This window comes from Plectrocnemia conspersa, unplaced genomic scaffold (genome assembly GCF_051122295.1).
Source record: "Plectrocnemia conspersa isolate PC_06_02 unplaced genomic scaffold, ASM5112229v1 ptg000002l, whole genome shotgun sequence".
NCBI classification, from domain to species: Eukaryota; Metazoa; Arthropoda; class Insecta; order Trichoptera; family Polycentropodidae; genus Plectrocnemia; species Plectrocnemia conspersa.
Window position 1 is genome coordinate 4,905,680 of NW_028277166.1, and position 13,331 is coordinate 4,919,010.

The window sequence follows — 13,331 nt, forward strand, 5'->3', positions numbered from 1 at the left end:
CTCGACAACCTACCTCGAGATCAATAAACCAATACCACCCCTCAGAGCAACCGACCAATCCATGGCAGAAATGAAGAGCACGTAAAGATCAAGTGTTGTACAATGTTTACGTGCGCTTACGAGACTGTTTAAAATAGATACTGTATACATGTTATTCACTTGTTTGTCAACAAAAAAATATATTTATTTTGCTAGGGACTATAAAGCGGAAATAACAAGTTGAAGAGGAAGCATCGTCGATATGACCTCGGCGCAATTTGGAATAAAAAAACAATGTCCGGGCACGGAAAAGGTTGGCGACCGCAGAGTTGTTTACGCCGTGCTGCCAGCTCTCTAGATCGAAATAGCCGTTTCGATGGTGGGGTACAAACGGAGTGCCCTTCTCCCGAGGTATGTTCGCTGGAGCGCGGCCAGAAACTCGTCCATTGTAACAATCTCGTCGAAACCACTTATTCTTATACAATGTTCATGACTCGCCAGTAGGGTAGGTCATGGTTTCTAATCGGTAGGTGGGACTTGCGTACAAAACTGCGAAAAAATAATTTATAGATATTGTAAAAAATTAATGCGAGACACGTCATCAAAGTCGCATAACCTCAAAACGCTACAATCTGCCACGTTGTCTACTCTGATCTTGGCGACAACAATAAATATTTGCGTCCATCGACGGATATGACAATTTCAAGTGCTTTATGGCCAAATTAAAACAAACAATTTTGACAGTTCAAATTAATGGAAAAAAACTAAATTGTAGTTTATATCAATATACATCTTAAAACAGCTTTATCAACTTATTTAATATTTTTGACAACGTCCTGTTCAGATAATGATATTTTATTTATACAGCTTGAGAAACTTGTTAGCGTGTCGTCACAAGATATTTTTAGTTAGGGTTGCCAACACTCGCCTGAAGATGTTTTAATAAATTTCTTTGGGGTTGTGTTACTATTGTATTATATGTCTTTATTAATTGTCCTTCGTACTTGAGATGCATGAAAGCTCATACATTTATTTCTTGTAGATTAGTCAAGTCTTTTTGGAAGTTATTTTGCACAGCTGAAATAAAAATATAAGTTTCAAATACTAATCATCAATATTATTTATTGCATATATTATGTTTTTTCTAAAAATCTTTAATAGTTAGTTTCCTTCCCTGCTAATTATTCAGTGGTGTCACTTATTCAGCTAGTTAAAAGCCGAAAGAGCTATTTTGTTTTAAGTTTATTGCACACAAATATATAATTTACACCAATATATAATACAATAAAAATGCAGGTGTCAGTATCGGTCGGCGGTGTTGAATGCGTAAAACTCGCAGAGCATTGCAGTTATGAAAATGGTATGTCTCTCTGGTCTCTGGTCTAGTTTTTGTATTTCTATGTGTATGAAAAAAAATATGTTTGAACCAATTTTTATAAAATATCATATGCTTATGAATTTCCCTTCTAACGCTTTATTATTTATTGCTCGATAAATAGAACTGGCTTCAATTAAAGTTCCCACCAAGGAGCAGTTTTAACTTTTGCTACATTGTAATCATTGAATAAAGAATTGTATGCATTTTAATGGACTGTAATAGGGCTAATGATTTTTCGATGGTATACGTCCAGAGGCAACTGATTCCTTTGCCAATTACAGGAATTATATCTTTCAATACAATTTCGTTTCGCCTACATTAAATATTTGCCAATAAGAATATTCTCAACCTTTAATGAGAAAATAAATTTACGGGCAGCTAGCTTTATCAGCAAATTAAATATTATGAAAAGAAATTTTCATTTAAAAATGTATGAGCCTTAGTATGGTATATTTTTATGTCCCCATATGATATATTTGTAGATATGGTACAACCAACAAGTTTACTGTATATTATTTTTTATTAAAAATAAATTCACCTAGCAACAACGAATCAATTTTCGTAAACACGTGTTACAAATTAATTAAATCATATGTAATTAATATTTTACACGCGTTGCTCATTAATAAGTAATTATCATTAATACACGTGTATCGTATTAAATATTTAGTATAAATATGGAGCAATTAAAATAAATATAGTTCATTAACCAGTGGTTACAACGTTGGAGCATCCACGCCTCACCGTTTCCTGGCTTCCGCCACCATAGCGCCCCTTCTGGAGGGTGGGCGCTACAAGATCCATAAAAAAATTAGTTATTTTTAATAAAATGGTGAAACAAAAATTTGTGAGCTCCCTATAAATTTCAAAAATATTCTTTTCTTACGATGCTTTTTTATGATTATTGAATGCTTTGTACATGTGAGATTTTTATTGTATATGCATATAAAAAATGGAATTATAAATTATTTTCAAAAACAAAAGTGGAGTTAATCAATTTGGTGAGCGGATTATTGCGCAAACAAAAATCGCGTACACAAAAATTCCACACAACGAAAATTCCGAACAAAGGCGATTGTTTGATTGTCAAATATATTTTACTTTTAATTCCAATTGCTTTATATTTTTAAATAAAAAAATGTGAAAAATGTAAGTGTATTATACCAATGTAAATTACTAATACAATTGTAAAATATTTTAAAAACATGATATTATAAAATTAAAATCGTATTAACATTGACGTATTCTCAAATATACATACGTATATGTGTATATCGATAATTTATGATTTCATTTCCCTTTTCCCCTTTCAGTATCAAAATTATTTTTTTCAAAATAGACATCAATGTTGGTAACCCTATTTTTACTACGTACGCGTTTGTGTGTATAATAAATTCGCGAGCGCGTAAAATACGTGTTGAATATTTTTCGCATAAAAAACAGCACTACTTTACAATGACGTCATGTAATTTTTTTGGCCTTAAGCTCATTTTTTTAATCTATGTTTCAAAACTAAATGCAGTATTCATATGTAAGAATATTCGAGAAATACCCTGTTAATTATATGAACGGAACTTAATAAATAAAGTTCCTATTAATTACTGGATGGAATGAACGTAGCGCTACTTTAAAATTACATCCTTTCATTTTTTGCCTAAAGCTCATTTTTAAATATACAAAGGTGTCAAATTCGAATAATTATTAAAACTAAGTTTAATATTCAGATGTAAGAATATACTATAAATACAAACGGAACTCGAGAAATTTAATTATTAATATAAACTGGATGGATACAACGTGGCGGGAGGTCACGTTTAAACGTTCGCGATTTCATTTTATGTATTCACAACTTATTGATTTATTGTGGTACATATTGTAATATTATAATTATATGTAAATGTATATTTTTTTAATAAAATGGTATTGTGGCACGTTTACAGATATGTGACGGATTATTTATTTAATTGATGTATTTTTAATATATTACAAAAAATATTGATGCTTTTAATTACGAGCTTTACTGATACAGTACTAATTTATTTATGTTATTATTCAAAAAAGGAGTTCTAGAATATTTGCTCGTGGGGATACGTATATTTATAAAAATAATTCAGCGCTTCATTATATTTAGAAGCGACACATTGCTAAGACTCCAAGGAGTAAAATAGATGTGGGGGGTATGAGTCACACTAATATTAATTGCCGAATATATATACGTATATGTATTTATATCGTAATTAAATATGTGTTATGAATTTTTAAATCAATAGAAACAAGATAAACTTTTTTAACGGCTGGCAAAATGCAGTGTAGCCAACATAACCGCATTGAGTAACTATTTAATAATGCAAATTGTATTCGATAAAATGCATACAATAGGTTGATATAAATAGAACTGTATTTCCTTATAAGAGTCAGTGTCCTCGACTTTACAAATGGAACGCTGTCCTTGTGAGCAAGTTTCCGTACTAATCATATTTTTTTAATTTATTTTCCAAACAATTAGAAAAATAAAATATTGTTTAATAACATGCTTTCTAGGTAAAGCTAAATTAATATTTTGAAACAAACCAACACAATAAATATTAATGTATTGTTATAACTCAAAACAATGCGTGTTTTGTTTAGATGTTTTGTTCATATATGTATTAATAAATAATAATTATTATGAGTAACTCATTAATAATAATTTCCTAATTATTGCAAATTCTAACACGAGAATATGTTAATTTACATACAGGAATATTGCGTTTTATAATTAAAATAGTGGCATTACTACCCATTATATAAAAAATATTTTTTTATAATTTTTCGTGAAATACTGCGAATGTATAGAATGAAACAGATCATTTTTGCTTGAATTTTACAACCGTACTGGTTCTACTTTTTCTAGCTGTATTAGATAAACGCGAGGGATTTCAGTTGAAAGAGCACACGAAACTTAACCTATTGAATATTTTAATTTATTGTCGATGAAAATGATAGTAAGCATATTCTTGCCTGTAGGTATTAAAATATTTTTTATGCAGTAAAATATTCCAGAGCCCAAGCTTATAAAAAAGACTTGAAATAAACAGATTTTATTTATTTTAATTAAATCATTGTGTTTTGCTAATTTCTTATATCTTCTTACCTATAAAAAGAACGTCTATTGTTATTATTATTTCAAACATGTTTACCAATGATTTTTGATTGATTTACCGATTTTATGACTATGATAAAAATTGTTGTGGTGCGGTTATTGGCCGCTTCCTTCGTGACCGGTCATAAAGTCAGCTTCGGCTGTTGCCATTTCTAGTTTTCCTGCTTGGAAGTGGAAACATTCACATCCACGTTGATTCATAAGAAAACCTTGGATACATTCAACATACGTAACGCTTTGTGTTCGCTTTTTCTGCCATAGGTACTTTGGTTTCTCATGTGAACGAATTGGACACTTTTGTTTATCAGAATGAAATTTCTAGATTTTTTGGAATCCCGGGATTTAATAAGTTAAAATAAAATAACAAAACCAGTGATTGTTCCTCAACCATTTAGAATGTACATAATTCATCGCTTAAAATCATATACAGCAAATTCAAGAAAAGGGTAAGAGGAGAATAAACTCTGGCTTTTCTTTCATTCTTATTACTATGTAATATATAAATATATATATACATGCGTAATTTAACATTAAAAAAAATATTTTTAAAAACTAATGTCAAAGAGTTAATCGATTTAAAAATAATTAGTATTCTACTAATTAGTTGCAATTTTAATGTTATGAAATGAAGCAATTGGAAATTCCAAGCATAAACTGTACAAATTACAGGACGCCAGAGCTCACCATACGAGAGTTTTTTCTGCTTCAACAATCAAGAGTTTTGTTTTATAATTAAGATGATTGCTAAAAAATTAAAGTAATTGCTAAAATATATACTTTTACTTACTCAAAATGCAGCAACATTTTAATCATAATTTTATTTGTTCAAAGGTAAAAATATCATGTAAAGTTTTAAATAACTTGATCCGATTTTAGTGGCAATTTATCCGCAATGAATGAGTCATATTAATTTAATGATAAGTAAAAAAATCCTACTCGCTTAACACGAAATTAATTTTTGATTGGGAAAAACCTGATTAAGATATGAATGTATAATGATATACGAAGAAAATCTATGTAGCAATGTTGGAACATAATATTTGAACTATTTATATATATATACATATATGTATACATATCGATGTCAATATAAAGTTTTACACAATAATGAAAGTTCATTTCTGGCAATGAATTAAAAAATAATAACATTTCCTATTTTTAATTCATGGCTTATAATGAGTTTCTTTCAATTTTACTTCACTACTCTCATGCTAGTAATCTAACTCGAACGTATGTAAAAATAATATTTAGTATACGCATTGTTGGGGATTCAACAAGTAGAAAACGACTACAAAGGTGCTTCACCAAACAAAAGCACTGGAGAAATCGTCATATTCGAAGCACTCAAGACTTTCGAAAACTATTAGCTTTAAATAATCGTAACCAAAACAACTTATACAATTTATTTATAAGCATCGAGACATACTACATCTTCCGTACAGAATATGTATTAATGGATCTGGAAGCTACCACAATGGTTTCGCTACTAAAATTTCACCCGGGAGACTTTATTTAGTAGATTTTAATTGGAATAAATTCTCTATCATATTTTCCGCTTCTGGCAGCCCTAGTCTCAAGAAAAGTTGATATTTAGTTTGCAGATCTGTCATAAAAGAAAATGTAGTAGTTTAACTGATAAAACTTTTATTCGTATAAAAATGTATATAAAAAATACTTATAAATAAATGATTTCATACAGAGGTGTTGAATGTGTAATTGTAGATTAGTTCAAAAGGATTGTAGCAGGCGGTCAGGATCAACGTAGAGTTCTTGCAGTATGATATGGTAAAAGATGTCCTTGAAGTAGTTATCGTTAGTGCCTAATGCTATGGACAAGTCCCTCTGGTCTCTGATGCTGGTGAGCAAGTTTCAAGTATTCTATATGTGTCATAATAATAAACGAGTACCATGCAAAATCAATGCATTTCGTCAACCAAACCTCAAAACTAGCATTTTTATTATTATTTTTGTATATTGAGTTTCAAAATATTCAGTTCATTTGTAAATATTTTTTGAACTAGAAATAAATCAAAATAAATTAAAATAAATTTAGTCTTTTGATTTTGCACCAATACAAGTCAATACATTTTTGTTTTTTAATTCAAGAGTTGTCATATTTGTTGCTATACATAACTCTTTTCACACATCACGCAATGAGTAAACGACTCATAAATTGGTCGGTCGAGTGTTAAAACGACTTTTGCGCATGCGCCAAATTGGTTTATTAAACGTTTTCGTATACGTGTGCAAGCGTGGCTGTGGCCGGTATAAAATCGACCAGAACCTAATTATTTTATATATTGCTCATTTAAATTGTCTTCGATTAATAATTTGATAATTTCCACGCATCTGTGACAGATACTTTGATATTATCTAAATAGCAAATAAATGACAGATGATCCGTCATTTATTCGCCATTTTGAAGTTGTTTACCATGCATGGATTTTCTTTTAATTCGAACTTTGGTCCTAACAACTCTGCAATCGCGCATGAACGACCGAGTTTAAGTTTTCCAATCCGCTCGCTACATTTTTCGCTTCCTCGTTACAAATGCAATCGATACGCTACAAACATCATTCGATCGTGGGTTTTAACGTAGTTTCCTTTCACGCATTCTCCATTATAAGCCGCGCAAAGTACATGAGTCACGTATCAGGCGCAAACTGCGCATCTAGATTTGAAGGTCCGACGCGGTGGGCCATTGTACCGGGTGCGGTTTTATTCTACATTTATCATTTGTGGTGCGGGCGTTATCGCAAAATTTCATATGTACATCATACATGTTCATGGGCTTCGTGGCCTCCTTTTCCCCGGAGAACGCTTTTTAAATGCGTTGGCGGTGTGAATTATCGAGGCGCCTTAGTTCATTACGAAATTATAATACCTCTCCCCCTTTTTGAACACTATATGCTATATGGGCCTCACGCTTGGCAAATTAAATTAAAAATCATGTTTTAAAAATAGCAAAAACCCTTTCAAAACCATAAAAAATGTAATGAAATATTCTGTACAGATAAATCTGAGGGGAGAAATTATGATCAAGAGGGCATTAAGGAGTAGGGAGTGGGCAATAATAAAACGATAAATATATTGAAGCAAATGTATTCACTGTGCTTATTGTAATTCATCGACAACATTTAGTTGCAAAAACCTTCGTGAACTGCATTAATACATCAATACATTAAGTTAACAAAATCAGAAGGCAATGAACTCAATGGTGGATTATTAAGATAGCTTTGAATTGCAAACGACGAAGAATTCAATCATTACCTTAATGTTTTTTTTTGACACTTTTGAGGTTTTTGAAAATAAAATAAAACGTAATGAACTTTAAATGAAACAAAATGTATTTGACGGATACTTGAAGATATGTATATATTTTAATAAAATAAAAAAAATGTATAAATAAATCCTAAAATGATTGACAGGCCTGAGAAAAAATTCAGCAATTTTATTATTTGTATATTTATTTAAATTAAATTCAGAACATCTTGCCCTAACAGGTTACCCCCAATGCGTCACGATGGTTGAAAACAATACATTGTATTATTTTAATACACAAAAAATATATAATTAAAATAATACATAGAAAATAAACAAAAAAATCATAAAATATTAAAATTATATGATACAAACCGGAACAGCTCCTCATAGCTAACATTAAACAGATCAATGTGCAATGCCAGTATATTAAGGAGCAGAATGGCGACAGTCATAGGCGAATCGGCAAGTGCCGAGGTCCTAAAGAGGACACGATCATGATTTTCGAAGACGTCCCGGGACTCAAAATTATTAAACAGAATAAATAAAGATGTTTTTGGACTCAAAATCCATTTGAAGAATCTTGTAATATCTCTGAATTGTCAGTAAAAGAAAGAGAACAACACATTATTATATCGACCGACTATTTATTAAAAATAATATTTACTCAAGTTTATATTATGCATTATTGGCTTCAAATTAAAAATGAATATACTGAGATTGCTATACGAATTCTTAATGTCGTTTGTATATCTGTGAAATATCTTTCTCTCTGTACGCAGCAATGAAGACTAAAAAAGAAACAGGTTAGATGCAGAACATGACATTCGTTTGCAAATCTCGACGATTAGTTTGGGTATAAATATGCTTAGCGATAAAAAACACGTCCAGCCTAGCCATTAATGATTTTTTATGCTCTGTCTGACCCTAATATTTTAAACTTCTTCCATCGTCCTAAGACAAACTCATAGTTGTTAACACTAATTTTCTTAACACTGCTCGCTTGAATCATTTTGTGAAATGTTTACACAAGTCATTACACTATTGCGGGTATCAAGCATATTTTTTATTTATTGATGTTATAAACTTAAGATATCGCTCATTACTGCGTTTCAGATTAAAAACGATCGTTAAAAGAGCGTTTCGAAGAACGATTGCTCAAAAGTTGACAACTTTCACATTTCAATACACGTCGTTGGGCACGAACGAATCGTTTTGTTTGAGCGTGTATGTTTTAAATAAATAAACAGTTATAAAACGCTGAAACTTTCACTAAATTTATTTTGTGCGTGTATTGAGATAAACGCGTTAAGAATTGTTGGAATATCTTGTTTATTAAACTATTATTAATTTAACTATCAAGTCAGAGATTTTTATTACTTCTCACTTACGGATAAGATGAGATTTAAGTGAAATTCTTCTGAAATGATATCCTCTGTTTCCTTTAACGTTTCCAGTGTTCTCCCTTAGTGTGTCTAGAATACTTAATGTGTCTAGAATCTAGACACATTTTCAATAGTCTTTCTTTAATCTGGAGCTCTGCAATAATTAAAAGGGAGAACACTGGAAACGTTAAAGGTAACAGATGATATCAGGGTTCCAAAGGCTGTGGAAAGTTCAAGACTAAGTAATAACTAAAACTTTCCACAGCCTTTGGAACACTTCTAGTTTATAATATTCTTCAAGGAAACGTAAATTTAGTTGACAATTTAGGACATTGTTTCTCAAACTTTGGTTATCTACTCAAGTTCCACCTAAACATTATTTTGCTTATCATGAACAACGGTGGTGGTAGAATATTCCTGGAAAAAATGTAATCGCTGACTATTGTTTGAAAAACACTAGTTTAGAATGTGAAAAGAAAAATACGAAATAAATATAAAACAAATTAATACACACAAACACAATTACAAAATAAAACAAATAAATATAAAGTAACACAAATAAAAATTAAAATCCAAAGAACAGCGCACAAAGATGCATTTTAAATTCAAGACTAAAAATAAATTAATTAAGCATCAAATTTATTATTAATATACTAACAAAGCGTGAAACATTTGTTGTAATTGCTTATTAAAAACGCAATAAAACTAATTGCTATAAAATTTTGCGACTTGCAGAACGAATTTATATATTACTCTGACACAAGCGGGCGTGACGATCGAAGATTTGAGCGGATTAGGGCTACTTTCAAATAGATCTGAACAAATAATACTCGGTGTACATCTATACAGATACAATAGGCTAATTCAAAGGCCTACAAGCATTGCCCCGTGACAGCATTGTTGAATATTATAAAAAAAAATAAAAAAGTAACATACTACATAGTTATAGTCATTGTCAACATAGTTGAAGATAATAGGAGAAATATTGTATTTTTTTATTAATATACGATCTATAAGCTGAAGAAGCTAATTAGTAGATTTTTAAAAGCTAATGTGTATGAGCTAGTTTATTTTAATTAATCATCACGATATCCATCCATAAAATTGGAATTATAATTATAAAATAATCCCTAATTCCGATATCTACGATAGAAATTGAAAAATTATAGGATCCATATGGGGATTCTATGTCATTCAAGCATGTCTTTCAAGCTGAATAATTATGGTGACTTGAGCCTTCAAGTTAGTTTAGTTTTTGTTCGCGAGAATCTTTACCCCTTTAGAAAGCCGTTTTCGCTGTTCTTTCGAGGCTGCCTTAACGGGGATTTGAAAGACCAGCGAAATACTAAAATTATCGTTAAAATTCTTTATTTCATATTTTTTTAACCTATTTTACGCAAAACAAAAACTCGCGTTTGGTCCAAGCATATTGGCCATAACAACAGTTTTGCTGGCCACGTTCTAAATAAATCTTAACAATCTTCATGACCATGTATTTTTTTAGAGGAAGCATCCAAATTTTTGCGCTGTGCAAAAATTTTCAAAAATACTTTTTTTTGAACTCCCGTAGCAATCACTTCTAAAATAATCAGAGATAGCCTTTGGAACAAAATTTTCGAAATGACCTTATTTTTTAGCCCTCGCAGCAATAATGACATTTTATTTTTAATGTCCACCTTTAATATTTTCAAAATTTAGTCACCTTATATATTAGTCACGAAATACTGAAACTTTGAGAACCTTAGTTTTTGCCAGAATTCGATGTGCCTAAATTTAAAAAAGTTTGAGAAGCATTGATATAAACAACAGGTTTACCGTTACACGTTTGAGTGATAATAAAACGTGTTGGCGCAGCTTAAACGTTATTTTGAACGTATATGGGGTCCTTCCGGTTTCACGGACGTCACTGACGATACGCTTTTGAACGCACGCTCAGTGATTCAGTATTCGACCGGCTACTGTACTGTCGTCACGGATTCGTATTTATATTAACAAATCAACTATTATAATGTACAACGAGAAATTAATAGAAGCAGTTCGGAATTACAAAGTATTATACGATTTTAACATTCCTAGATATAACGACTCTCGTTATAAGGATAATATTTGGAATATAATAGGAAAGAGCGTTGGTCAACCAGGTAAGAAAAAATATTATTTTACAATAATTATTACATATAAAATTAAAATCTGATAGATTTAGGGAATAGTTCATAAAATATATAAAAATATTCACTGCGCGGCTTATGTTTCTTACAAATTAAATAAATTATATTTTAGTACGCAGCTATAAATTCACCACATACATATTTTTGTTTATATTTTAGGAAGAATATGCAAAAAACGATGGAGTAACATTCGAGACAATTTCCGCAAAGCTAGAAATAAAAGCAGCACTAGTAAAACAGCAGTAAAATATAAATTTGAAGAACATTTACAATTCTTGATACCATTTTTTCAAGATAAAGATAGATTTAAAGGTACAACTACTTCCGACGTCGACGAACTGGATTTGGATTACCATGAAACAAACGACGAAGAAGCTTCAGATTCAGTAGAAAATGAAAATTTACAAGAGGACAGCGTTTGTTTTGGCCATCCGGAAGAGAATAGTACTAATTTTGCATCGTTAAATTATCCACTGGAAAACCCTCTAAAAACAGGAGATGGTATTGACAGTTTTTTATCTGCAATTGGAGATACTTTAAAAACGTTCGATGCGTATAGCTTGAATTTAACTAAGACAAAAATTTTTGAGGTTGTTCAAGAAATGGAATTAAAAGTGCTCTTGAAACGAGAGAACTCACATGTAAAACGCGAAATTAATACTCCACAAGAACAGCCATTGGGTAAATTGTCTCCAAAAATTGAAGTTTTTATGGAAGACTAAATGTTTGTATGTATTCATCCAAATTCACCAAGAAGTTGCCCATTGGATAGAACTTTACAAAAACCGATGAAAAATATGTACTAAATAAAATTATATATAATAAAAAAAACAGCTGTCAAGCGTTTTTTTTTCAATTAACCTCTGTAATATACATTATTTAGTTGTAGTAAATAAAACCTTATATTAAAAAAATGGTTTAATTTCATTTTTCATGTATTTCTGCTCCACCAAATATAAGACTTGATGTATTATAATATATTAAAACTGTTATATATTACTTATTTGTAAAACAAATTTAATCTAAATACTACTGTAGTTTTCTTTAAAAACCTATAATTTTAATAATGTTTAAAAATACCAGAACAATTACAAGTCAGTTAGAAGTCAGGTTATCCAGGAACATTGTGGACAAGAATTGCAAATTTCAAGAAGCTCTTTACAGCGTATACCAACAAAAGTCTCCATGCTTACAAAATTCAATTAACACAACAACCGAAGCCTAATGAACATGCACAGCGAAGAGAGTACGTTGAATCTAATTTCGTTTGTTAATTTTGGGAGACCTATATTATCGATATGACGCTAAACGCAATTAACGACTTTAAAACGACTACTTATTGTTGGGGTAAGATGTGTTTAAATATGAAATGACGAAGAAATGTGTCTATTTGAGATAGCTAGCACATAAACAAAAACGATGTAGCTATACGTAACATTTTTGTCGGTAGGGTCATTATATTCATCTCCAGCGAGCGCAAGAATATTCATTAATAGTTGCGCCTCCCAGAGAGCCTGCGCTCCCCAGATGTGCCGCGCATTTACCGTGCTGATCTCCAGGACCTGTGACGCTGGAGACTGAGCAACACATAACACTATCAAACGTGTTAAAATGGTTTATCAAAATATTAATTTATAAATAAATTTCAAGTAAACCAGGTTTTAAATTAACTAAACATAACTTCGGTGACATAATAATATGAATCAAAGACAATTTCTATGATACTTAGGTTCATACAAATATGGTAAAAAATTTATTTAAAAATAACTTTTATATAAAAGTTATTTTTTGTAAAACGTATAGGATAACATTGTATTACAAATTATATCAACCACGTTTTATCTTGGTTTTATTAAGACATTTGACATATGATAAAAATAAACATTACAAAATCCACGATAAAATTTATAATAAATAAAAAGCGATGAGAATGTTACACTGTTTTTATAACAAAGCATTGCATTTCATAATTGCCTAATTACACCGAAAGGATAGTGAAATTATCTTTAATTTATAAA

General features: G+C 30.5%; 1 protein-coding gene and 1 long non-coding RNA gene across 2 annotated transcripts; one reads left to right on the forward strand and one right to left on the reverse strand.

Annotated features, from left to right (window-relative positions):
* Window positions 1–359: 359 nt before the first annotated feature.
* LOC148237418 (uncharacterized) lies at window positions 360–712 on the reverse strand. The gene is made up of 2 exons (XR_015812696.1): window positions 596–712; window positions 360–528 (listed from the first exon to the last, which is right to left on the reverse strand). It is a non-coding gene; the product is annotated as an uncharacterized LOC148237418 (long non-coding RNA).
* A 10,302-nt stretch (window positions 713–11,014) lies between these two features.
* LOC148237419 (uncharacterized) lies at window positions 11,015–12,227 on the forward strand. The gene is made up of 2 exons (XM_088205804.1): window positions 11,015–11,286; window positions 11,473–12,227. Exons 1-2 carry the CDS (start codon window positions 11,154–11,156, stop codon window positions 12,033–12,035), a joined length of 696 nt encoding a protein of 231 aa, XP_088061930.1. The 5' UTR covers window positions 11,015–11,153; the 3' UTR covers window positions 12,036–12,227.
* Window positions 12,228–13,331: the final 1,104 nt, after the last annotated feature.